At 38.5% G+C, this 24,532-nt stretch overlaps 2 protein-coding genes across 2 annotated transcripts in view; both read right to left on the reverse strand.

The window, feature by feature from the left end:
• ap1m3 (adaptor related protein complex 1 subunit mu 3) overlaps positions 1–14,550 on the reverse strand; it is a 32,315-nt gene extending 17,765 nt beyond the window's left edge. Inside the window, exons 1-4 of the mRNA XM_004562138.3 lie at positions 14,344–14,550; positions 6,321–6,477; positions 5,644–5,711; positions 4,824–4,954 (exon numbers count right to left, since the gene is read on the reverse strand). Coding sequence (XP_004562195.1) covers positions 4,824–4,954; positions 5,644–5,711; positions 6,321–6,477; positions 14,344–14,385 — 398 coding nt within the window. The 5' untranslated portion in view covers positions 14,386–14,550. The remainder of the gene's footprint in view (positions 1–4,823; positions 4,955–5,643; positions 5,712–6,320; positions 6,478–14,343) is intronic.
• Positions 14,551–15,353: 803 nt separating this feature from the next.
• On the reverse strand, positions 15,354–24,185 carry lg17h1orf210 (linkage group 17 C1orf210 homolog). The gene is made up of 4 exons (XM_004562137.4): positions 24,053–24,185; positions 18,307–18,842; positions 17,917–18,102; positions 15,354–16,938 (listed from the first exon to the last, which is right to left on the reverse strand). The coding sequence occupies exons 2-4, from the start codon at positions 18,353–18,355 to the stop codon at positions 16,736–16,738; spliced, it is 438 nt and encodes a 145-aa protein (XP_004562194.1). The 5' UTR covers positions 18,356–18,842; positions 24,053–24,185; the 3' UTR covers positions 15,354–16,735.
• Positions 24,186–24,532: the final 347 nt, after the last annotated feature.

Raw genomic sequence — 24,532 nt, forward strand, 5'->3', positions numbered from 1 at the left:
ACATGTAGGAAAGTCTGCAAGTGCTGAGAGATGAAAGGCGGCGACAAGTGGGTTTGGGGTTGACGCCGGATTGTTTTGCTGCTTTGCTGTTTGTTCTGTTTTGCCCTGATTCTCCTCAGAAATGCTAATGAAAGGGTCTGGAAGCTGATTTGGCAGCAAACTGATGGATTAGCATAACAATAGCAGTCAAAGGAAACACACACACAGACACGCCTACACGCCGATGAAGATTTCTACGTATGTGCACACATGAACTCACTCACGTGCATGCGCAACCCTCCAGTCACACTTGCATCCACCCACACAGACACACAGTTATACTCTTGCCAGGTAGATAGTGTTAAAATGTAAGAGAAGAGCAGTGTTGGGGGCATGAAAAGGTCAGAGAACTGAAGTAGCCTGCAGACAGAGAGACAGAACGTGTGTGTGTGTGTGTGTGTCAGAGAGAGAGAGAAAGAGAGAGTGTGTGAGAGACAACAACTGTATGGCTCCTTGGGGAAGAGAAGAGCAGGGATTTCTGTCTGAGTGTCTTGAGTGTGTCCAGCTGATGGTGTCATTGTGTGTGAGTGCCAACAGGAGCCTGGTAATTATCAGCAGTACTCAGACGCTCAGACGCTCAGACACTCATACGCATGCACGCGCTCGCACACGCACACACACACACACACACGTAGCCAAAGCCAAACCTCTGTGAAAAAAACCACATTAAATTAAACATCCATCATGTATTACTACACATAAAACATGAAAAAGGTAAACAATACACTATGCAAATGTGAAAGTTTCTGATAAAGCACCCTGTAAATAAAGATGGTGACAAATTGTTACAGCAGCAGCTAATAGCAATAACAAAAAAAAGACAAAGAAATTGTGTGCACAATATATTCACAGCAAAATAAAATAATCAAATAAAATGCACACACTAACAGCCTATGTGCCTGTGGTGCTGTGGGCTTCAGAGTGAATGTTGATCCTTCTCCTGGAAACAAAAGTCTCTCTGTGGAGCCATGAGGAGGGTAAAAGCAAAACAACCCTGTGTACAGCTCAAACACAAAGCACGAGTGGTCCAAAGAATAGCAGTGGCTTCACTTCATTTCACTCAGTGTATAAAGCTGAGCCATTCATTACAATTTTAGTCACCAGTTGTGCTCAGTTGAATGAGAAGAAAAAAAATGGCCTAGAGCACTTCAAACAGAATCATCATTTGCTCTCATTCCCTCTCTCCCGCTAACTTGCACCATGAAATATGAAGCTGTTACCTCGCTGAAAAACTCCTGTTTTGTTCCCTGATGGATGATACAGGTACCACTTGAGTAAATGTGGTTACATTAAAACCAGACAGGAATGCAGCAATTATGGCCTTTGAGAGTTTGTAACTTTCACCTCATCAGCCTGATTAGTGTTCATTTTAAATGCCATACTGTTTCACCATTTGTCCAATATAAAATCACCAAAGCAATTTCTACAAGCCCTCTTTTACTTCCACTGCACAGAGTGTAAGTTTTGCCACTGGGTGTCTCTCTGAGAAAATATCAAAAGACAGAGTTTGATGGTGTTGCAATGACAAAGGTAATGCATTAAAATTTTATTACTGTCGCGTTTGGCCACTCATGATGTCTTTTTTTCCTTTTTCTTTTAATGAAAGGTTAGCTAATACTTTCAAAATAGTTTAAACACAAATATCAAAGAAATATACCGTACCATGCAAAAATCTTTATTCACCACTCTTTATATTTTACCTCCAAGGAGCTTTCTCTTTTGCAATAGTCCTTCAAGGCTTTCTGAGGGTTTTCAGTTTTCTTTGGACATTGGCTGCTTTTTCACTCATTTTTAGTTCAGACGTGGACATTTTTGGAATGTTTTTTTTTTCTTTTGCACATAACTCAGTTGATGAACCAGTGTTGTATCATAATATTAGAGATGGCATGATACCACTTTTTTATGTCTGATACCGATATCATAAATTTGGATATCTGCCGATACCGATATGAATCCGATATAGTGTATTTTTTAATCAATAAAACAATTTTTTTATAAATATGTTGCTACATTTTGTTCATTCTCAAGTTTTAAAAACCAAAACACTAAAGCTATTCTGTTATACTTGTATGCAAAAAATACACTGCACCCAAAATATTTTATAGTTCAGCAAAACTGATCAATCTAATAAACTTAAAGCTGCACCATCATCCCTATTCTGGTATCTTAAAGAGTACTTAGCAGAAATATTAAACAACCTAACTAATAGGTTTGCCAACTCCCAGCAAAAATATTACCCCCCCCCCCCACCCTTCACCTCACAATGCTTAATCGACATAATCAACTTTAATTTAATGCACGTGTAAAACAAATGCACAGAAATAAATTATTTTTCAAGAATAATTAAATAGATTCAACATCTTTCTACAACAGAATTGCAGACTGCACAGATGGTACCTTCCCATAGGAAAAAGTACTATAGATTACTTTGATGTATATTAGACTTAATAGTTACTATATACAATAATGGATTTCTATACATTTAATCAGATGACCACTTTGGTTGTAAGATTCAGATAATTATTTATTAAAAGTTCATCATTTTAAATGAAATAACAAAGAAAAGTATTTTTTGTGCCCCCCTTTCCCTGTTAATGCCCTACCTGGCCCCCTGGCAAAACTTTGCTAGATCCGCACCTGCACAGTTACCAGCTGTCAGCTACACAGAAAAGGATCCTGGTGTTATTTGTCTCTCAGAAACAGTTCATAGCTTCCCTTCCACTCATTCATGTCACATAACAGGTAAACCTGTTTGTCCATCACTGTTCAGCTGATGATTCAGTAAGGACATCTCCTGGTTTCATATTCATGTTTCCCTCTCACGACATATCCAAACGGATATCATGACCAGCAGCTTTTACAGCCATGGCTCCAGCAAACATCAGCTGATACTAGAAATTAATATTAAATCAAGTCTAACAACAGCTTATCAAGCAGCTGTTCTTTATCCGCTGGTCTCCTCTTTCTGGCGCAAAGTGGGCGATAAACAAACAAGTAAGACGGGACTTGCGACAGAAAAGATCATTGGTCAGTTCCATGATTGAAGTAGCAACAGGGGAGGAAGGGGGAGAGAATGAGAGAAGAACGGCAGCTGTGCAGCAAAGACAGAATAACTCCAGCCTTTTTTCGTGCCTTTTTTTAATTCTAGCTGAAGTACGGGACAAATCGCTTCCTTTTCGCCTCAATATGGAACTCCGATGGCCAGTCCAGCTGTGGCTCCATATATATCAGTTGTTATGCTTAAAGTGGAAATACTATGCAAACATTCAGAGATGCACTTACACACTTTACTTCTCTGGGATAGTTTTCTTTGAGATGGAATGCCGCGGTTTGGAAGCACGTAATGCTCCAAATGCTCCACCAGACCACCGACATGTCTCGCAGACAACAGCCGCTCTATCAGGTGACACATACTGCTCCGATGCGCTGAGCTGGGTTACGCCAAGTAGCGCGTTTTGTGAGGTTATTTTGTGATACTTCGGATCGGATTACATTTTTTATTTCTCTCCTATATCCGATCCAGTAATTTAGGTCAGTATCGGATCGATACAGATACATAATATCGGATCGGTCCATCGGACTCCATTTTAAATTTGGTAACACTTTGTTACCAGCAGCCTGTCGCAAAAACACATCATTTGCTCCCATTTCTCCAGTTGAATCTAGAACAGATACCAAAGATAACACAGTTTCCCATATGGAAAAGATATATATAAATCTTATAAAGTTTGTATCTGTCTTGTATGAAACTTGTATGAAAAGCATACAAGAGTGAAAACACATATAAGATCCCTTGAAAAATTATATAATGAAATCATATATGTTTTTACTATTTCTTTTCCATATGGGTTGACAGGCATAAAATGGTATCTTTGCACCAACAAGGTGATTCCCAAAGAACCACGTGCCAAAAACCTGGTATGTCTTGCCATGGTATGCAGCATTACCTCAAAAATGTGAGGAAATTGGATAAGTGGAGGACAAAACAAGAAGTGGCAGGAAAAAAATTAAATAAAAATATCTTCACCAGACATGCCATGTCCTTAGGAAATATGAAATTCAGCAAAGACCTGAAACTGGAACTGAGAGATGAACTACTACTGTTCACTATAGCCTCAATGGAAGAGTGGCTGCCAAGAAGCCATTTTTAAGGAAGCGAAACAGGGAATAAAGGCCAATGTATGCCAAATTACTCAAGTACTGGGCTGAAAATCAGCGACAACTGGTCTAATGAAGTGATAATCCAGATGTAAAATTCTTGGTTTAAATTTTTATCGGAATGTACAGAGGAGGACAAGAGATACTACTGTGTCTACAGTTGTCTGTAAAAAACAGTGGAGGCTCTGACATGGTTTGGGAAAGCATTTCAGTCAGTGGTGTTGGAGAGCTTGTCAGATTTTGCCATGCAATGCCATCGGAAGTTTAATTTTCAGCACGAAATTTTCAAAAAAAAGGCAGCCAAAATCTACAGAAGAGTTTGAATGTCCTTCAAGAAGAAATGACTACAAAGCTGCTTAAGAGAGTTCAGGCTGTGTAGAAGAATAAAGGTGGTCATACCAAATATTAACTTTTAAGCTCATTAGAATTGTATAGTATTTTTTGCATTACTAATTGTATTTACTGTATTTCCGTCTATGCTTACATATTTCGATAAAGTGCTGACTCATTATTTATTTGAATCTAAAATGCTTCCCAGTCTGAGGTATTGAGTTTTTACACTTGAACAAACAGACGTGGCGCAATGGTTTGTGGACTGTTGTCAACTTGTGTGACATTTGTCTTACTCTTGTAGGATCTTGCTCTCAGTCGTCTGAGGGAACCCAAAATCCATCACCTCGTCCATCAGTTCGTACACCGTCACAAAGTTGTCGCGAATGCTCTCCTCCTCAAGCTCCTTAAAGTACTCCTTAAATACCTAGAAACAGAAATACAAACAGCTACTATGAAAAATCCTATGCAAGCTGCTGAGCAGTACTTTTTACATTGAGTGCACACATACTGTATGTTATTACTATCCCACAGTAAGATTTTTATTATTATCTTTTCATATATCAGTGCTGAAAAGATATGTATAGGGGAAAAACAAATAGATACGCTTACACTTCATAGTCAACTGGTTAATACTGCAGTTTATTAAGACCTATTCCAATAATTTATACAATGAGCTGGTTACATTTATTCCTCTAGCAAGAAAAGAGCTGTTTGTTTATCTGGCCGTCTGCTAGCAGAATTATGCGAAACAGCTACTAGGCCATATTTCCTGAAATGTGTTGGAAAGGTAGAGGTGGAGATCAAAGAAGGAGTCTATTACAATGTGGTACCACTCCAGGTCACGTTCTTATAAATGTAAGAGTTTGGGAGGGAAGTATTCTGTGAGTGCCATTGTTGTTTTACCGTACATGTCACAAAGTACTTTGCAAGAAATACAACGAAACCCAAACCAAAAACCAAGACTGTCGGTGCAGAAACACCAACTGTTCCTGCATTTCATCAATAGATCAAACCAAATGTATTGCCTACATAGAAAATCAGACGACTTCATAATGCAAATGCAACTTTTCCATCCTTGGAATAAAAAGTATGAACTGTAAACATCACACTCACCTGTACTATTTTATAAAGGAAGGAGTACACGAGAGCAGCATTAGCATTCTTCTTAGTGATTGCCACCACTGAAAAAAAAAACTGTTAAGAAACAAAGTTTTATCTACAAGAGGCAAACGTTTTTTAATCTGTTAGAAGACATGAAGCAGGCATGTTTTATTCTTTACTGGGAGTGATTATGAGACGAATGCAGCATAATTGAAAGTTAACAGAATGTGTGAGACTTTCAAGCAACTAAAAACATGGCCACAGGGTGGTAAAAGAGCTCAGCTGTGTAATGCAGTGCACTGGGAATACTACTAACAACTGGAATATGTTCCTGAATTAATAATGTGTAAGTAAGACTGAGTGTGGAATATTGAAGACAGTGAATAACACATCATAGTGAACCTGTGTTCAATTTTTTAAGTGGAGAAGCTCAGAAGCAACCTGAAACACAGGACTTCATATAGATCTGTCCTGGAAAGATGCAATTAAGGTATATGTATTACATGCTGTAAATGATTGATGGGAGGGCTGTCATTTGAAGAACTAAAGCAGGAATGTCAGCCAGAATGGAAAACTATACTGTGGTAAAGTGGAGAATTCACATAGATATTTATAGTGTCTGCAGTGAAGGCTTCGTTTTAGCAGGCACCACAGAGCACATCACGCAGCAGTAAACTCTCTTTGGATACAGTAAAGGTTGTTGTGTTTGATCCACATGAAGTGTGCGGAGCCATGGCTGATCAGCGGCGTCATCTCAGCGTCTTCTTCTCTCTTCATCAGAATGGGCATGAACTGGTCGATCACATTTATGTCCATGTTTCCCATGTAGTTACGGCAAATCAGAACCTGGATGAGTAACATAAAGACACACAAGATACAGAGGCAGAGGATGATATTAAAGAGGACTTTGTCATTAAATATTTATAGCTTTTGGCAAAGATACCAAACCTGCACTCAAGCTTAAAGAAGCTACAGAAGCCAGTGGCTGACAAAAACCCTCTAACCTCCTGAATGGGGGTTATATTTATTTTTTTCATCCTCTGTGGAAATGTGCAAAATGTGTTTCCAGCTTGAATCTCTCCTTTGTAGTTTTAATGGACTGATGGGTATCTGATCATGAATGATGAATGACCAACTTTTCAACTTGAAAGAAGAATAAGAGCAGACCTTAGCAAGGGTTGGAAGATTTCCAGGTTTGAAATGATAGCCAAGGCATGCAATGTCCCCAAGTCCTACTAGACATTTATGGTATATTCTCCTCCTTGCTGTCAATTGGCAAAAAATAAATCAATCTTAAAACCAAATTTAAAATAAATTTTCATTAATTCTTAGCCTTTCCCTTATAAAAATTCATTTTATGTCTGAAAGAAACAGTACTAAGATACTAAGTGATAATAAACTAATAAGAATTACTATCAGTTCAGATACCCATTCGCATTGATACCTTTAACCATTTATATGTTTGCAATTACCAGATAGCAACATTAGCCATTTCTTAAGTCATCATTGAGGTTGTGGCTAGCGGATAATGTTAAAAGGTACAGTGTGACAAATTTCTCCACTAGCTGTCCAAGTTCTGTTTTATTACCCCTCCCAATTCAAGTGCATAATCCTGGCTATGGTGGCCACTGTAGGACAAACAACTCTGGCTGCCATTTGTCTGCATTAAGTGTAGGCTGACAATAGTGTCCATGTCCATTTACTCAAGGCTTTAAAACTTTGTGAAAGGAGTCAAATAAGAAGAGATGAGTCAGTGAAAATTAGCACTGCTGTAGGCTCATAGCACTGTTAGCTGCTAATAGCCTAGTGTTAGTGAAACTTTGGTTGAAGTGTATCTAATGTTGTTGGACTCTGTTCCTTAGCAAATAAATGCAAGAGTGAAAAAATTAAAGGGTTTATCGGAGGGATTTTTAGGACACTCAAACCCAACATAAAGCAAAATGTTAGTTTGTAACCAGCTATTGTTGTTTAGCCAATTTACTAATAATAAGCAATTGGTATAATATCAAGAATAGATAGGCATGGTTAAGCACTTTTTTGTGTATTAGAGCCCCAGTTTAGAAAATATGGCTTGAAGTTAGAAGGAAGAGGATACGTTTTTCATCAGATGATCAGTAAAGAAAAGTGCAAAGTCGTGAGAGGCACAGTACTACCTCAAACCACCTATAAATATTATTGTCCTTTTTTTGGGGGGGGGGGGGGTTGCACCACGTTAGATTACTTTATATGCCAGACTACTCAAAAACATTGTGATTGATGTTAGATTTGTATTGTACTAATCTTTACCCAAAAAAAAGAAAACCCTATTGATTTTTTGTCATTTTTTCCTTCCTCCTTTATTAAAAAAAAGGTGTCAAATATTGAGTATTTTCCTGGGTATCGGTATCAAGTTTTAAATTCTAGTATCACGACAACTCTATTCATCACTATATACCCGCAACACTAATAGCACCTCCATCACTCACAGACACACTTTTAAACAGTTGCAAATTGGAAAATGTGCAAACACACATCTAACAGACCTTTCCCAATGTGAACCTTGAGTCCTCCTCTTTGTCAGTGACTCAACAACCATCGAAAAAGAGCTGGAACCGGTTTGTAATAAAAGGCGAGTGTGAGCTTACACACCCACCACAGCTACTAATCTAGTTAAGTGAGTACATGTCTGTGATTGAACTTCTAAAAGTAAAAAATGAAAAAATTATGACTGCACATATTCTGTTTTTTGGGGGGGGTTTTCAGACCACTGTCACAAGAGATCCTGATATATTGACTTTGCTTTAGTTGACTTTATAAGCCAATTTGCTACATCTACACAAGACACAGTGTCTCCTTTGTGAAGAAAAAAAACTCCACTGTGGACACAATGAAAATAAAACACAGCATGAAAAAGAACAATATGTGACTGAACCAAGAAAAAGATGACCCAGAAACTCTTCTTACTCTGTTGTAAGTCAAGGATTTAAAATGATGACAAAAGTGCGCACGTTCATATCACACAAGTGCAGTTTTAAACTATGTTTGAGAACATTTTTCAGATCTGTTCTATATTACACACTGGGGGGTGGGGTGTAATTGTATCAAGGTCTGTCTTGAGACTTAAGGCTGAATGTTGTAACATCTCCAATCAGCATGCGATGCTAGTCACAGATATGACAAGACTTGCTTCATTCAGCCCAGAGAAAGCACCACACCTCCTAATTTTAATGAAAACATACATACACACGCACACAGACACACACACACAGACAAACATAACAAGATGAGTTAGCAGTCTTTCTATTCTCCGGACGCACACGGTGAAGTGAAGAAAGAGATCAAAGCTTGTACGCTTCAGGGATCTAGATGGCAAGCATACACACATGCACGCACACACACACATGCATGCACGCACACAAACACAAAAAGCTTCCCATCTTCTTTAATAGAGGAGCCTCTGTTGCACAAAGGTCACAAAGGGGCAGATGCAACAAAGACAGGAGGAAATAAGAAATAAAAAAAGGACATTCCAGCAAAGTAAAGTAATCTGGGGGAGAAGAAGGATATGAACAGGCCACTGATCAGATTCTATGAGAGGAGAACACACACAGGCAACAGTTCAGAGGTGACCAGACAGAGAGTGAGCTATAGGCAAGTCTATATCAAAAAAGAGCTGCAATATTGAAAGCCCATGGAAGAGTGTCCTTTGAATTGCCAGTTTTAAAAATCACACCTTGATGGAAAAAACACCGGCACACATATGTTCCAGACTTGACTCAACAGCAGGTTAACTATGTGGTGGTCATAATCATTTCTGGTTACCGCATCAAAAAGGGGAATAATTAATTACTTAGTCAACAGTGATTTTCCAACAGAAGATACAGACATCTGCTGAGTCCAGCATTTTTGATTTGATAATTCACTTATTTTCTTTGTTTTACATATAACAGTATCAATTTCTAATTGAAAAAAATGAAAAAATAAAGTATAAACAGCCCAATATATAACACTATAACACTTGCCTCCTACTGCACTTACAATGGCATATAGAACATGTGGACCGCAAAGAAAAGGCCACCAACATCGCTGGCCGTACACAACCAATGTGCACATACTTGACAAGTTGGCTGAAGTTAATTTCTATTTGAGACAATAAATCAATAAAAGACGAAGAAAGTTTATCACTCTTTTCATTTACTGTGATGAGCTGTGACGAGCTTCTTATTGACTGCTTTATCCACCAATTTTCCTCTGTGTAATTCTCTCTTTTAGTGCATTGATGTCCACCTTTAAAAAAACAACACAAAAGAAAACCCACCAAATTTGCATCTGAGAGACATTTCACATCATCCGATTATGATGATTCTGAAAATAACTAGTCTGTGGTAACAATAATGGTGCCAATCATAAGAATGACTTGTAAAAACTTTTATATCACCTTTAGGAAACGGAAGTGTCAACATATCACTGCCGTGCCACTATGGTTCAAACGTGTGTCAGTTAAACTCGTATTTCCAGAAAAACAAGCAGTGCTGCACTGTTTTCAGCAGAGAACCAATCAGTTAGCATATTTCATGCCCCAAAGCAAAGCACTGCTACTTAATAATCCAGGTCTCTTTACAACCAAGTGGGAATGTATCCCCTTCAAGTTAACCCGCAGTAGTGTCTGCTTAAAGTTTGGGAAGTTTTGCTGGAATATCAACGTGCATCACAAATATTTTTTATATCTAATTGTTTTAAATGGCATTCAACTGTGACAGAGAGCTAAAAATCTTTATGTAGAACTTAGTTAAATCGTTTCAAAACCAAGAAATGTTTTTTTGTTCAGTGGGAACAAAAGGAAAAAACTAAAAAGGAAATAAGAACAATGGAAGCATAATATAAAAACTGAAGTATAAAATACAGCCAATTAGCCCTATTATAAAGTGAATTACATGTGCTGATCCATTCTTTGTTTAATCTACAAGACAAAAGGCAATTCTTGGCGTTATAATTGGCTTTTACCAGCACAACAAAGTATTATATATTAAAACCATCAGTGGTCTTAAAAAATAAATAAATGAAATAAAACATAATCAGCTGGGGAAAATCGCTGTGGGGATTTGATGGGAGTTTGTTACTGGGTCACACAAGCCAATCAATGACTGTTTTCAATGTTTGAAATCAATAGAAAGCACTCACTGCTAACCTCTAAAGAAACATGGCAACAGACACCCCTCGCTGGGCCGTATGACCGGAAGGCAAACAGGAACAAAACAAAAAAAAACAAGAACAGTTTGTGTCACCCATCAACCCTCTTGTAAATTACACTAAGCCCACTAAGTTCAATCTGACTATGAGATAAATTCCTGTACTAAAATAAATTTCTATGTAGAAAATGTTGAATGACGTTTCAAAGCTGCTAGTAGTTAACAGTACACAACTTGTAGCTGAAATAATGAACCATTGAAAAGTACAAAAAGACACCACTGAGTTGGTCCATCAACTGCAACCATTAAATATTGTTAATACTCAAAGGGCCTCGAGAAGGGGGCTTGTTGCAGCTGCAGCATTCTTTGTCCAATAAGACTAAGTCTACAGTGGCAGCTCTATCAAACTCGTACTTCTGCTTAGCTGGTACAGTGTTTACTATATTAATCACAGTTTAGTGTGTCAGCATGCTAATATGATACCCAACACAAGCAGATGATGATGAGAATGTCATTTGTTTTGCATCTAAATAAGTGACTAAATTACAAATGTGATCCAGCTGTAAGTTAGTCCACAAACTGTTACACTGTTAGCAAAATGTGTATTACCCAAGTCATGCACATTCATCCTCTAGGGTCATGGAATGTATCTAAAACAATCCTGAAGGTGATCCCTCCAGTAGTCTTTTCTGCCTGCATATTCTCCCTGTGCTTGCATAACCTTTTTCTGGGTACTCTGGCTTCCTCCCATGGTCCAAAGACATCCATGGGTTAGGTTAACAGGCAATTCTAAATTGGCAATAGGTGTGAAAGTGAGTGTGAATAGTTGTCTGTCTCTCTTTGTTATTCCTGCAAAAGACCGGTATCCAAGGTGTGCAGGGTGTAACCTTCCCCAAAATCATTACTCTTAGTGGGTGCGAGTCATAGAGGATGTGATGTATGGATGGATGGACAGATGGATAAATCAACCAGTATGAAAATAATTAAATTGGGATTCATGGTGGACGCAATTAAATTAAACAAATTAAACAATTAAACAAAAAGCTAATCGAAATGAGTCAGTCTTTGCACATTACCCTTATGATGTTGATGAATGTGCATTGTCCAACATAATTGAATATATATTACAAAAACTAAGAGCTGTAGCCCCTTGAGCAAATATACTATATGTCTGAAGATGTTAGCCTCCAGCTATTGGAATCTGCCATTACTCATTACAACCCAAAAAGTCAGCTTGAGCATGTTCGCTCATTAAAAATTCTATTGGGAATCACAGAGAACAAATGATGCCATGCTGATTTCAATAGCCTGACATTTAGGTCTACCCAGCAAGTGCAGTCTAGCGCCCATGAGGAGGCACCGAGGGCTTGGGGTAGGTTGGCACACTTGAAAACACAAAAATGCAACAGACTTCTGCAGTAGCAATAGTTCAAAAGGTCTATGGATTTGTACAGTTAAGCAGGTTACCTATGTATCCATAACTGCTTTGGGTTAATGACTACAACCTTAATATTATTTTTTTATCTACAGTGTCACTGGGACTGTTCTCATGCTTTTTTCCATCTCAGATTTGTTTCACAATTTTCTGCTACAACAGAGGACCTCATCTAGTCAGGGCAGAGAGAGGGTGAAGACTGAAGGCAAAGAGATACTACTGATTTGCTTCAGGGCAGAGATAGATGGATAGAACGCAAGAGAGGGAAAGAGAAAACCTTTATTCTGTACGATAAGACATCCAGGCAACGATGGGACTGATCCTTCTCCCTAATGGGTAATGTTGTCAAGCATATAAGGCTTCTTCAACAATTCTTTTTTTTTTGGCCCCACATAAATTAACTCTACAAGCTAATAGAGTCATATGAAGTAGTAAGAAATTGTAGAAATACTTAAAAAAATACAAAAATTAATGAAAACAGCAAGTACTGCGTCATTTATGATCCTCATGACTTTCAGTATCATTTCCACAAACACTGTTTCATTGTCCTAAGAATAAGTTACGGTTAGAGAAAATACATGGTGAAGATAGTCTTATCCTTTTAATGAGTTATTGGGGTCATTTATAATTCCAGCTGTATATTTATATGTAACATTGTGATATTTATAATCCTAAAAATGTTTCCCACTGTGAATGTGTACAGCTTTTCATAGTGTTTTTCCGGGAAATAGGCTGCCGGTGGGGCAAGGATAATGGAAAGGTCTTTTCCAGGCTCATCAACAGACCCTAAAAACAAATATATATATTTATGCATTAGTTTAACCATTTTTAGCAATATTGCTTTTTCAAAATTATTTTATCATTACTTTCCACTTTAATCACCACATTTTAATGTTTTACACTGGAGCACAGCTATTAGGTCTAGAGTAGCAGGAGCCCTGAAACTAACTCCAATCCTCTTGCAGAAAAATCACTGTAAAACTATAATTACATTAAACCATTTTAGAATAGCTGTCATAGATAAAGGAGAGAGTATATTTACAACAAACACAATAGGAAGTCTATACAACATAATAGGGTCAAAATTTACCACACTCTGTCATTTTAATCACTAAAATAGTTTGGTCAGGTGGTAGACCAAGCCTAGCATTATGGTTACAGATACTTGTTACTTGTTTTGTCTAACTAAACTTACACACATGTTAGAACTGAAACACTTAAATCAGGTGTTTCAGTATTCTGGTAAGATGATCAACATAAAAATAAGTATATTTTTTGCAAAAATAATAAATAAACTTGAGACTTGTCTCCTAATGTGAACGTTAGCAGGTTTTCTCAGGCTTTTACGAGAGCAAACCAAAACAGTGATGGGTTTGTAAGCTACCCAAACAAACTAGATCAACTAAAAACATCACATTTTGCTGTGGGTAGTTGCTTTTTATGACATTTATGGTTGAAATTATTAGATTGGACTGATTAAGGTTATGTAATAATAATAATATCAAATAAGTATTCATGAAATACATAAAAGTGACAAATCCTTACTTTTAGGACTGCAGATTTTTTGTAAGGCACCCAGCTAAATTAACTGATGAGTACAAATTTACAAATAAATGACATTTTCACCTTGAGATCACTAACCCTCAAGCATTTCACTTGAGTTTGTCTCTTAAGATGTATTTCTAATGTATGTCATCCTCATGTCCACACACATATCCCCATTATTTTAAACTAACCACTGTACGGTTTATTGCATGGCATGTAAGGGCTGCCCAAGGTAAAGTTTTAGACCTCGAAATAGGACACATCACGTACAATAAAGGCTGCATCGCTGCACAAGAACAAGCCCTCTGTGTATACTGAACATTGGTGAAACGAGTTTGACAAGTTGAGCTTCTCTTCCTGTCTGCTCTGTACGGGTGGTTCAGAGTTAAATTAGCAAAGAGTTTTCGACAAAGAAAAGTGTATGCGGCATGTGATGTACAGCTGCAGATTACGCCAATAAAAATGAAAATATCCTGTGCGACTTTCTTGGCAAACTGACTATCTTGAGGCAGGTGCTGCGTTGATAATGTCAACTTCCTCACCAACAAGTCGCCACAAACTTACCTTTCCCTTCAGGTCCAGGATAAATATCGCTGACGCCGACATCTTCACGGAGAAAAATCCTCGAGAACAAGAAGTAGGCTAAATAATATCTGGGTCTACTGTAAGATATGGGTCACTTGAGTGGAATACGATTCGCTCCCATCATCCTCGTTCCTCCTCTCCTCCACACTGCACAGTCAACGCGTTTCGCTGCAACTCGCTGCTTTTCCGGATCGTAGCATCAAGCTAGCTACTGTCACGGAAATACGACTTCCGGCTATTTTCTTTTTAAATAAATAACTCCAAATACCTTAAGCAAATCATATTTTAATGTTTCTGTTCTTCATAAATAATACATTCAGTGGCACATTACTTTAAAAATATTAATGGTTTCGTTTTTTCTACTCCCACAGCCCACAATAATTTTGCAGGAATAGGCTGCCATCTGATTTACATTACTGTGACATTAAGACGATCTATATCTATAGATTAAACAGCGTAAAAAATAAGTTTAACCTTTTCTGAATGAAAGGAAAAGTGATGATTAATGGGAGTGGTAATATTATTATAAGTATTATTTAGTCATTATTTTTTCTTGATTTTTGGCATGGTAGTGATGGGTGCGTGGGTGGGGGGTTTCTAAGACATGAGACACACCCATCATAGCAAACAACGTTCAATTATCCATTTATTTTGAAGGCGAGATCGTCTTTTTCCGGTTTCGGTGTCAACTTTACACGCCGTGTTTCCGGGTGCCTCGGCTGACAGCTTCACAGACCTGTCAGCCCCTCTCATCATCGGCGTCGTCTCCTGGGATCCGAAGCGCTGCAGGCCTCTGCTCGAGGCGCACTTTCAGGCGTTATTATGGTTGTTTATAGCATCGTCGCAAAGTTTAAATGGACAGGTGAGTGTAATGATTCCATTCTGTGTCCAGTGAGACAAGCAAAATACACAAATTAATGGTGGAGAAATAGCCCTCAGAAATAACCCCGACAGATTTCAGTTGAAAATACATGACAATGCAGCAAGGGTTTCACTTACAGGTAGATATTTATTGAGGTCTAGCTGACTTTGTGTACACATCTCAGTGCAGTTTCTTAAAAACAGGATTCAAAAGGTTGAAAAGTAACTGCAAGTACTGCTTATGATATATGTGAGCTGCAGTACAATTTAATTTAAAAAAACTGACTGTGGCAGATTAAAAATAATAATAATAATAATAATAATAATAATAATAATAATGTACCGTAACAGCACAAATGAATGATATGACTCTTGTAATTTTCTTGTAAGGCAACATCCAAAACCATACAATTATTACAATGAAAGTCAGAAAAAACATTTTAAAAGAAAACGGTGCAAGTGTTGTACAGTACATGGTACTTAAAGTACTCTCACTGAGCAAAGCAATGTATGCTCTTGTTGTCAGTCTTACTTAACTATGGCTATGCGTCGGCATACGATTAATTAATTAATAATCCGTGCTATCAAATCAAATCAAGTAATCAGTTAATCAGCTAAAAAAACTGGCTTAGCTATGTTTCCCACACCAAATGCAGCTTTGCATGAGAGGCGTGAGAGGAAGCTGTACATCTATACTGTGTTACACTAAGGCCTAACAAATTAGGCAGCTTGTCACTAATCAGTCACTGATTCAGCTATGACCTGAGGCCATTAGAGTAAAGGGGGAATAGAACTCAGCACACTCTCAAATATACCAATGAAGAGAAATAAACGGAGTTCTGGAATGGGGGAAAAAATCTTTGAAATGATGCTGAGGTAATTGAGAATTTTGAAAGGACAAGTGATCAAGAAAATCGTATGAAGCTGATATCAGAGACTGGCTATCCCTGCTAACAGGAAAAATAGTAGCTTTTGAAGCTGAAGGCGTACTTCCTATTTTTCTTTTTTTTAAACAGGGTATACTTCCTTTTTTTTTACAAAAAAACAAAACAAAAACAAAGGTGTATTTCCCTTTTTAAAAAGGTGTACCTACGTTTTTTTTTAAAGGTATACTTACATTTTGTTTTGTTTTGTTTTGTTTTTTTTAAACAAAATTTACTTATTTTTTTAATGGGAGATTTGTTCAAGTACATTTTCAAAAATCCAGCAGTTTCCATGATATGTGTTTTTAACGCAAGCCTATTCTCATAAGAACATGTTGAAATGTTCTCCCACACTGAGAACTACTGCCATGATAATGCGCTTGACATCAGGATATTCCTTTCCAAGCTCTCCAGAAATAATGGATTTTTTTTTATCTTTATGCATCTAATCAGTTGTTAACCAAGGATCAGTTTTTGAGATAGAAACTATGAAAACCCATGGAAAAGGATCAGATGGAGTGAAACGGATAGCTCACTTCTGGCCCAAATACCAGAACAGTGGTTCAGAAGGTGTGGAGACATCCCTTCTAACCAATGCTAAACTCACTGTCATAAATCTCTTCCTCCGTGTCCTCTTCTATGTTCTCGGCCGCTCTCTCGGCCCTCTGTCTCTCACTTGTCGGGATATAGTTGTCCTCAATGAAGCCGTCGTCATCCTCCTCGCTCACTGGAGGCATACAGTGAGGATGCATTCCACGTCCTCCGTGCATGGTAAACCCCACTTCCAGGCCTGAAAACAATGAGAAAAGAAGAAGAGAGCAAATAAAAAAACCCACAGCCAAGAATCATTAGAAACCAAGTCCGGTAAGTCATTCTGTCCAACCATGTTATCAGCATTTGCAAATATAAAAAGACTCGCCGAGTAAGTCAACAGAGCGCAGACGGCTTTGGATTTGAGGTATCAATTTCTATGAGCTCTTAATTGCTGTATTAGCTCTTAAAGACACAGTTCTTCTAAACAGAAGATCTCCTGCAGCCTAATAAAAGCCTAATAAAAGATTTTCAAAAGATAATTGTGCAGTCTGGTTTTGCTTCAACTGTAAGTCAGCATTTCTCATTTTTGGAAACATTATGCAAGCTATTTGCCAGGACATGGCATCCGAAGTACAAAAATTAATTGTTGCCGTGTTGTTATGTGTTCATTGGCTTAGATGATATTTTCATTTCCACTTGGAGGCAGTTCAATGCACTGTGAACACAGCACTGGACACTGATCTCCAGTAGTGTTTTTGTCTTTTTAAACTCAGATATTTAGTCATTGTTGTGCTGCGTTTTGGTCTCCCCCAGCTTCTAAGGACTGCTTCTGTTTTTATCTGCTTTTAATTTCTGACCATCTACAGGAGCTGGTTGTTTATTTTGTCCACAAGCAGCAGGGCCGGAAAACAAAGACAATGAGCTGGAAACCACTGTAGTGCTAACACTAACTGCAGAGGTAGCCTATAATTCCTGTCATTCATCATACACATAATCTTTTGGTCTATTGTTGATTTTAAAAAAAATGCTTTAGGCTGTAACAAAGCACACTATGAGCACAAGTACACTTTTTTCATATTGCTATTTTTCTTGTGTAATGCTTTCTTATCCAATCTGTTGCATGAATTTATAGATGTTAAATGTACTCTGGGCATTGGCTCGGCTTTCGGTTTTGAACATACAAACAAATGTCAGCATGCAGTAATCTCTAAAATTGAATTCATAAAAAGCAAACCTGATGGGTCACAGTGGCTAATAGAATCACTCTCCCTCAGCCGCGTGTGTCTGTAGCTCGCCAGGAAGCGCCGAAACACCTGATATTTAACCATAATGGCAATAATAACAGTGACCAAGATGGCTGCGACGAGGACGGCCACGAAGAACTCCCAGCTGTGACCGGTCTGTTTGGCTGTCAAAGTGTCTGTAAGAGAAGACAAGGAGTCCCATTCCAGTTAATCAGTGTGGTTTTGAGGTGGCACAACTGTGGAAAGAACCCAGATACCCGCATTAAGCTTCAACTATGGGGAACTGTATTTACTGTCTTCTGCCGTTAGAGCAGATGCAGAGACAAATTTCCTGCTGATAAACGTTCTATCTGACATTACTAAAACAACTGAACTCTTACCATTTTTTGCTGCTGTTGGTAAAGCTGTGTCATTTAGTGATGGTTCCATTTAGCTTTGCCTCTTATTTGTACAGCCTCTTCTAGAAAGAGACCTCCACTTTGTAGTTCAGTTTGCTTCTTGATGAATGAGGCTTTCCTCTTGCTTTGCGGCACCATTAACTCAAGCGTGAAACCATGGACTGCAGGCGTGTCAAACACATATGTCACTCTCTTTCGACAAGAGCCAGCAGACCCTTGAACTCCTTTTAATTGAAGCTGGCACTTTTCAGTGGTTTGTGTTATATTGCCTTGATCTAATTAAAGCCACTGTAGGATTCAGAAGTGATGTTGTAGGGCTGGCATCTCCCCAGATGAGGGAGTTAGTTGTCTGTTGACTAGTGAGGAGTTTAACTTTCAGAGCGCCGCTTGGCGGCAAGGTTGAGTGACTGGGGGGGAGGCCTCAGTTCAGTACCAGCTGAATGGTGCTGGTATCGTAATCGGTTTATGCATGCAATGAAATATGAGCTACAGACCTCTTGCTGTAGTTACATATGGATCTGGAGAAAGTAGAAAAGAGAAGAAAAGAAGCATGAATATTTTTATTTTACACACTTTCCTACAAAGGCATCTTACAAAACTGGGGAAAAAAGCTCCTCAGTTATGTAGATTACCAGTAAACGATACCCATGTGCATTGGTGCTTTGAAATCTTTGTGGCATTAAATGCATATTTCATAACTAAGCCACACAAAACGAAACTGAACAATCAAACGGCTTAAATATTTCACTAAGTATCTATGGAGAGTGAGTGTTTCATCATTAAAGGAAGCTCTTTTAAAGGTTCTTTTAAATACTGAAATTATCACTCAGCACGGGCTGTCAGGAAATCAGGAGGATATCATGCACAATAGGAAAAGTGTGTCACAAACAGGAAGTCCCACATACTGTAGAACCCTTCCTTTATGCTACACAAAACACTGGCAAAATGAGTAATCTGTGAGTGTGTGTGTGAAGGAATCTTAACTTTGCATGTTTAACAGCTTCCTACAAAACTTCAGACTTAATGGGCAAGAAGATCTTACATTTGTTGTTTATTATAGAAAAATTAAAATGGAATTTCATGGAAAATCAGTGCTGAGAGGAAATTCCATCTAATTTGAGCCACATGGGAAAAGTGCAGCATCTTGGGACTTCACTTCCATTTGTGTTGTGTAGCAAAAAGAAATGGGGAACAGCCTGCCTAGTTTGGCTGAAAGCCAGAACTCTCTACTGATGTCTGCAAAGATCACAATTTTTTAAAGCGATAAAACAAATCTTGCTTTTATGAAATGAAACAAACACATTATTAATACACGTGTGATCCTCCCTTACAGAGCCAGAATCGGCGTTTCCACCCACTTTTCCCCCCAAAAATTAGCTAACCAGCTGTCAAATGTATCATCATATTTCCAGAATTGGCAACGCGCACTGGATTATAAACCCCCGTGTTCTGCTTACATTCAGGAACTCGCTTGTTCCACTTGTTGTATTTTGTTGACAGTAGCATATCAGCGATGTTCTTAATGCAAATACAAACCTGTCGTCCACAAGAGAACCTTTATGCACAGCTATTTGCAAAGTAGACTCATATTTGCATGCACAGCACTACGGGCTGACCCCCTGTATTTACACTGGAGCTGCAAAAATGCAGTCAAATAAGTTTTGCTCTTGTCCGTGATGTCCATTCTTAACTGTTTTTTACTAGGACCTACAGTATATGTTTATGTTTGTGATCTAGATTTTAGATCATAACATTTTTTATTTTTTATTTTTTTTTTTTGGGGGGGGGGTTGCTAAAAACCTTTATATTGACTGTAGATAGATTTATAGCTCACTATAAATATAGAAATGTGTCTTAGTTAAATAAAAGAAGCAACACTGTATTGACACTTTACATCACAAGGCAATTGCCCTTTGCCTGTTGGAAGGCAGTCTTGTTTCCACATAATCACTGTGTCTCAGATGGACTACAGTTACTCTCATACAGATTAGAAAAGGTTTGCAAGTATTGCCACCAAATTTATAATTGCAGACAAATTGTCATAACATTCCAGTTGATCTGGGTTGGTTTGCACTGATGAGCACAGCTTGTCTGCGATGCATCTATCTGCACAGCCTGTTCTCACTCCCGACGCGTAATATACCGACGATTTGTCATGTCCGGAAGCGTTCCATGGGAACGGGAAAGGTGATATTGTGGATGAAATCGAATAGAATGACGCTCCTACGGTAACACACGTTCCAGCTGTGCAATTCAGCCCTAACCATGACCACCACCTTAATCATGTTAGATAGTGTTTTCCAAAGCGATTTAAGTAAAATAAGTGTACATGTGTAGATTCATTTCAAAAGGTTCTCATGTTTCCTAGTTTTTCTGAACTTGTAATATAGGGACGTGTTGGGTGGCCAAAAGGATAATACACCGACGATTTGTCACCTAGCGTTTAATGTTACACTTTGGGAGTTGTTCTGCAATAGATGCATCGCAACCGCTTGCCAACCTCTTGGATTCTGGGTGTATTCCTATATAAAAACATGGTTGATAAGCACCTATGCTATTTTGTAGTTAAATCGTTGTCTTGCAGGGGCTACCTCTCTTTTTGTGGGCAAGTTAATGTGAATGTGAATTTCTATATTCTTATACAACAACAGATTTGTTATTTTTATCACATTGCCACAGATGAACCACTGTTTCCACTAGTGTGACTGTAGAAAAAGCAGTTAAGTGGCAGTAAAAAAAAATCAACATGTAAACTGTAACTGTTATAACATCTAAATTAATTTTTGCAAACCAAACTGATGCATCTTGGTTTGGTTTGCAAATTGGCTGGACTGATTTATAGACAGCAGTGATGGGAAGTGCTGGAGTAGTCATGAATATTGCAGCCTGATTTTATTCAGAAGGCTGACCCACTGAAATTAGGCCTTAGTGACTGGGTGACCTGCTCCGCCACAGTTCACAGGAAGAGCGCAGAACATTGGTTCCCACAATGTGACAACTATGACTTTGGTTTTTATGACTTTGTTCCTGTACCAGCTTCATAAAAAAAGTTCAAATCAACTATGGTTTATAAAGATGTAAAGACGAATTTACAGTGTCTTTCTTTCCCCCAAAATAGTGGTGGTTGTTTTAAAGGGCGTGCTTAAAGTTTCTTGTTCGCTTTCTTGGCTCTGAGGTGATTTTTCACAGCAAGAGAGCTCCAGCTCCTTAGCTGTGGCCATTAGGCGACTTCCCCTTCATCTTCTTAGGCTATTCTCTTCAGCAGTGTTGGCTGTAAACACACCGACAGAGCTGCCTTTATCTCTTCCCGTTCTGTCCTCACACAGGCGTAGCAAAACATACACATCAACCCGGAGCCAAGAATATGTGTGTCAGAGTGTGACTGCGCACTGCCGCAGTACATTTGTTTGTGCTTGTATGCGAAGTTGCGTCTGTGAAAAAGCTGCATTTGCGCCTGTGTTTGAATATCACTCTCAAACGCAAGGAGCCAGTTTTTTGCAGCCTTACTTTGTTTCACCTCTCCAAATTGTGAGTCCAGCGTCAGTTTGTAGACGCTAATGATGGCCAGAGGGCGTGAAATGCTCTCCCTGTCATCAAACTGAATTAAACATCAAAATTATGTTCCGCTCACGGAGTGTGATGAGGCTCCTTTGAAAAGGCTAACTGTAAGCGGTTTGATGCGTTCAAATCTGATTACGCAACAGGAGGTGACACCAAATTATATGGTAAACTTCTTTCAACTTATGTAACAGCGAGCCAGAATCAGACATGAAAAACAGGCTTTTTGATAAGCACTTATCACAAAAATGGATTTACTTTTCAGCTCACACTTTACGCTCTCTGCCTGGCTGAAATAATCACCGATATTTATATTCAAACCACAAGCCGTCCTCTGGGTGACCCTCACCCCAACAATCCACAGTGCAGCGTGCAGGCCTCCCCCTTTGCCTCTTATCCCACTGCCAAGTTTTGTATTTTTGTCTTCCTTTGTAAATGTGTGGAGGAGTCAGGCCATGCTATTGTTTGTCTGTGATGATAGGCACAAGAACTAATTGAGCAGTGGGTTTAAAAACAGCTGGCAGAGACATTGTTTATTAGCCTGATTATTTAACTCACATACTGGAAGTATGAAAGCTACGCCCTGAAAAATGATTAGTGTATTGTGCTGGCGTTGTCTAACTATACCCAAGATCATAATAGCTTAAATGAACTCGCAAATGACATGTTTGGTTTTTGTCTTTTGGTCCTGGAATAATGGCAGTGTCAACAGAGAAGCCTCAGCCACACAAAGAATAAACCCAAGCTTAGGGATGGCTAATTAAAAAGATAATAATCAACCTGCAGCAAGACCAAAAACTACGTTATTTGATATTTTAAAGTTACTTTTAACACTTCCTTAATGAAACTCCACACATTTAAAGTGGGAAATTATAGACATGTGCTGTTTAAAAGAGAGAGAGCCGTTAATGGTGTTCTTTTGTTTGGGGTAAAAACAGCAGGTGGAAAACATGTCAGTGAGTATTCAGCAAGGGTCATTCGGACACTATATGAGTAAAAGAGTTCATAAATTGTGTGCCATTTTGCCGTGACTTCATGCGAAATAAGGTAAAGGTTTGAGTAGCTTTAAAATGAGTAGCAACTACAGAGTGGGAGAAAGGGTTTAAAGGTTGTAGTGTTTGACTGTTCTCTTAAAGGTTATAATTTTACCCAAACAAATCACTGAGATAAAACGTACCTGCTCCAAAACCTTTACATTCACCTTTGGTTAAAGGTCGGCATCAAACTCCTTAGGATCTTTGAGTTTTTATTATATCGGTTAAAATGTTTTTGCTGTTGTTGGGGTTGTTTTCTTGAGATATGAACTCTTTTAGCTGCTGTCATATGTTAAACATTAAAGTCTTCTTCTTTTTTCCCGTTTACAGTGACAGCTGGGTAAAAGCCACTAGCTAAACCTTAGCTAAAACTAAAGCTAATCCTCACCTGACTTGGCTACAATTTCTGCTGTCTCTCTTTGGCAGAGAACTCGGTGCTGACAAGTCCTACAGCTCACAGTTTACCAAGCCTGTGGTGTTTTATTCGGAGCCCGGGCTCCAATACAAACAGTATTGTAGGAACTACACACAGCAGAAATACTGCTTATTGCTTTTGTACATTTTGAAGGTGGTGCAGATGCACTCATTTTCGATGGTACAATATACTTTGAAATAATAAAGCACAGCAGTGAGCACACAGTTCTGAACCACTGTGTGCTCAGTTTGTAGGGCAGTGCAGGTCATAGAAATGTAAACACGCTTTGATATTGTGTTTTTTCTGTCTATAGAAAGAATGGCCTTCAGCTGCTGCAGCACTAAATGACTCCACTGCAGGAAAAAAAAATATGTTACTGATTTCCACTGTTAATGAAAACCATATTATTTTTTGATATACTTTGGATTTTTCTGGCAATGCATTCAGGCACGCATTGCCAGTCCTCCTCCTTCAGTCGTAACCAGTTGAGTTGTAAATAAAAGTATGTTACACTTCATGGTTTTGGAACAGCTAAATACTCCTTATTTTATTTATTTATTTATTTATTTATTTATTTAAATTTCTCCCATTGTGATATTGTTGCACAATGTTCAGATATAATTCCTTGTCTCAGTTCACAACCAAACCAAAACACATATCCCAGTGTGTGGAAGACACTGGCTACCTCTCTCTTCTACAAGCTGTTGATTTAAAGCCTTACCTGGTCACCTGTCAGAGTAGATCTCCGTGGCTCGCACATTTCATGTCGACCTTAGCCACATTTTCTCCTGCCTTCCCTATGAAATGGAGAAATGTTATGCAAAGGTTGAGCGAGGTGTGCTCAGCAGCTGCTTCCGAGAACATCCAGTTAATAGGTAACTTTGTAACTAAGGTACGCTCTCTCTCACTCCCGCCTCCTGCCTCTTTTCTGGCCAATGGCACGGCTGACCTGGATGGAGCCAATGTTGTTGTTTTTGCACTGCCAAACCAGGAAGAGGTAGAATTTGACTTATGAGCTGTATTCATATTTTCTTTATATGTAAATACCCACATACAGGTGCAACTATATGATCTGGTCTAACCTGTTTTTTGTTTTTTCTTTCTCAAACACTGGTATCCTGTTGCTGTGGATCATATAATCTTGTTTGTTACGTGCTTTGTGCGTCCCCTCTTCTTGTGTATCGTAACTGTAGTTTAATGC

Source organism: Maylandia zebra, linkage group LG17 (assembly GCF_041146795.1).
Source record: "Maylandia zebra isolate NMK-2024a linkage group LG17, Mzebra_GT3a, whole genome shotgun sequence".
In the NCBI taxonomy this organism is placed as follows: Eukaryota; Metazoa; Chordata; class Actinopteri; order Cichliformes; family Cichlidae; genus Maylandia; species Maylandia zebra.

What these genes read in the sequence shown, in the direction of transcription:
- lg17h1orf210 (XM_004562137.4), bottom strand. Translation starts at nt 18,355, where the DNA reads ATGGAACCATCACTAAATGACACAGCTTTACCAACAGCAGCAAAAAAT. An exon ending in ACCAACAGCAGCAAAAAATG is followed by an intron (nt 18,103 to 18,306) that starts GTAAGAGTTCAG and finishes CTTCTCTTACAG; the next exon opens with ACACTTTGACAGCCAAACAG. An exon ending in TAGCCACTGTGACCCATCAG is followed by an intron (nt 16,939 to 17,916) that starts GTTTGCTTTTTA and finishes CATTGTTTTCAG; the next exon opens with GCCTGGAAGTGGGGTTTACC.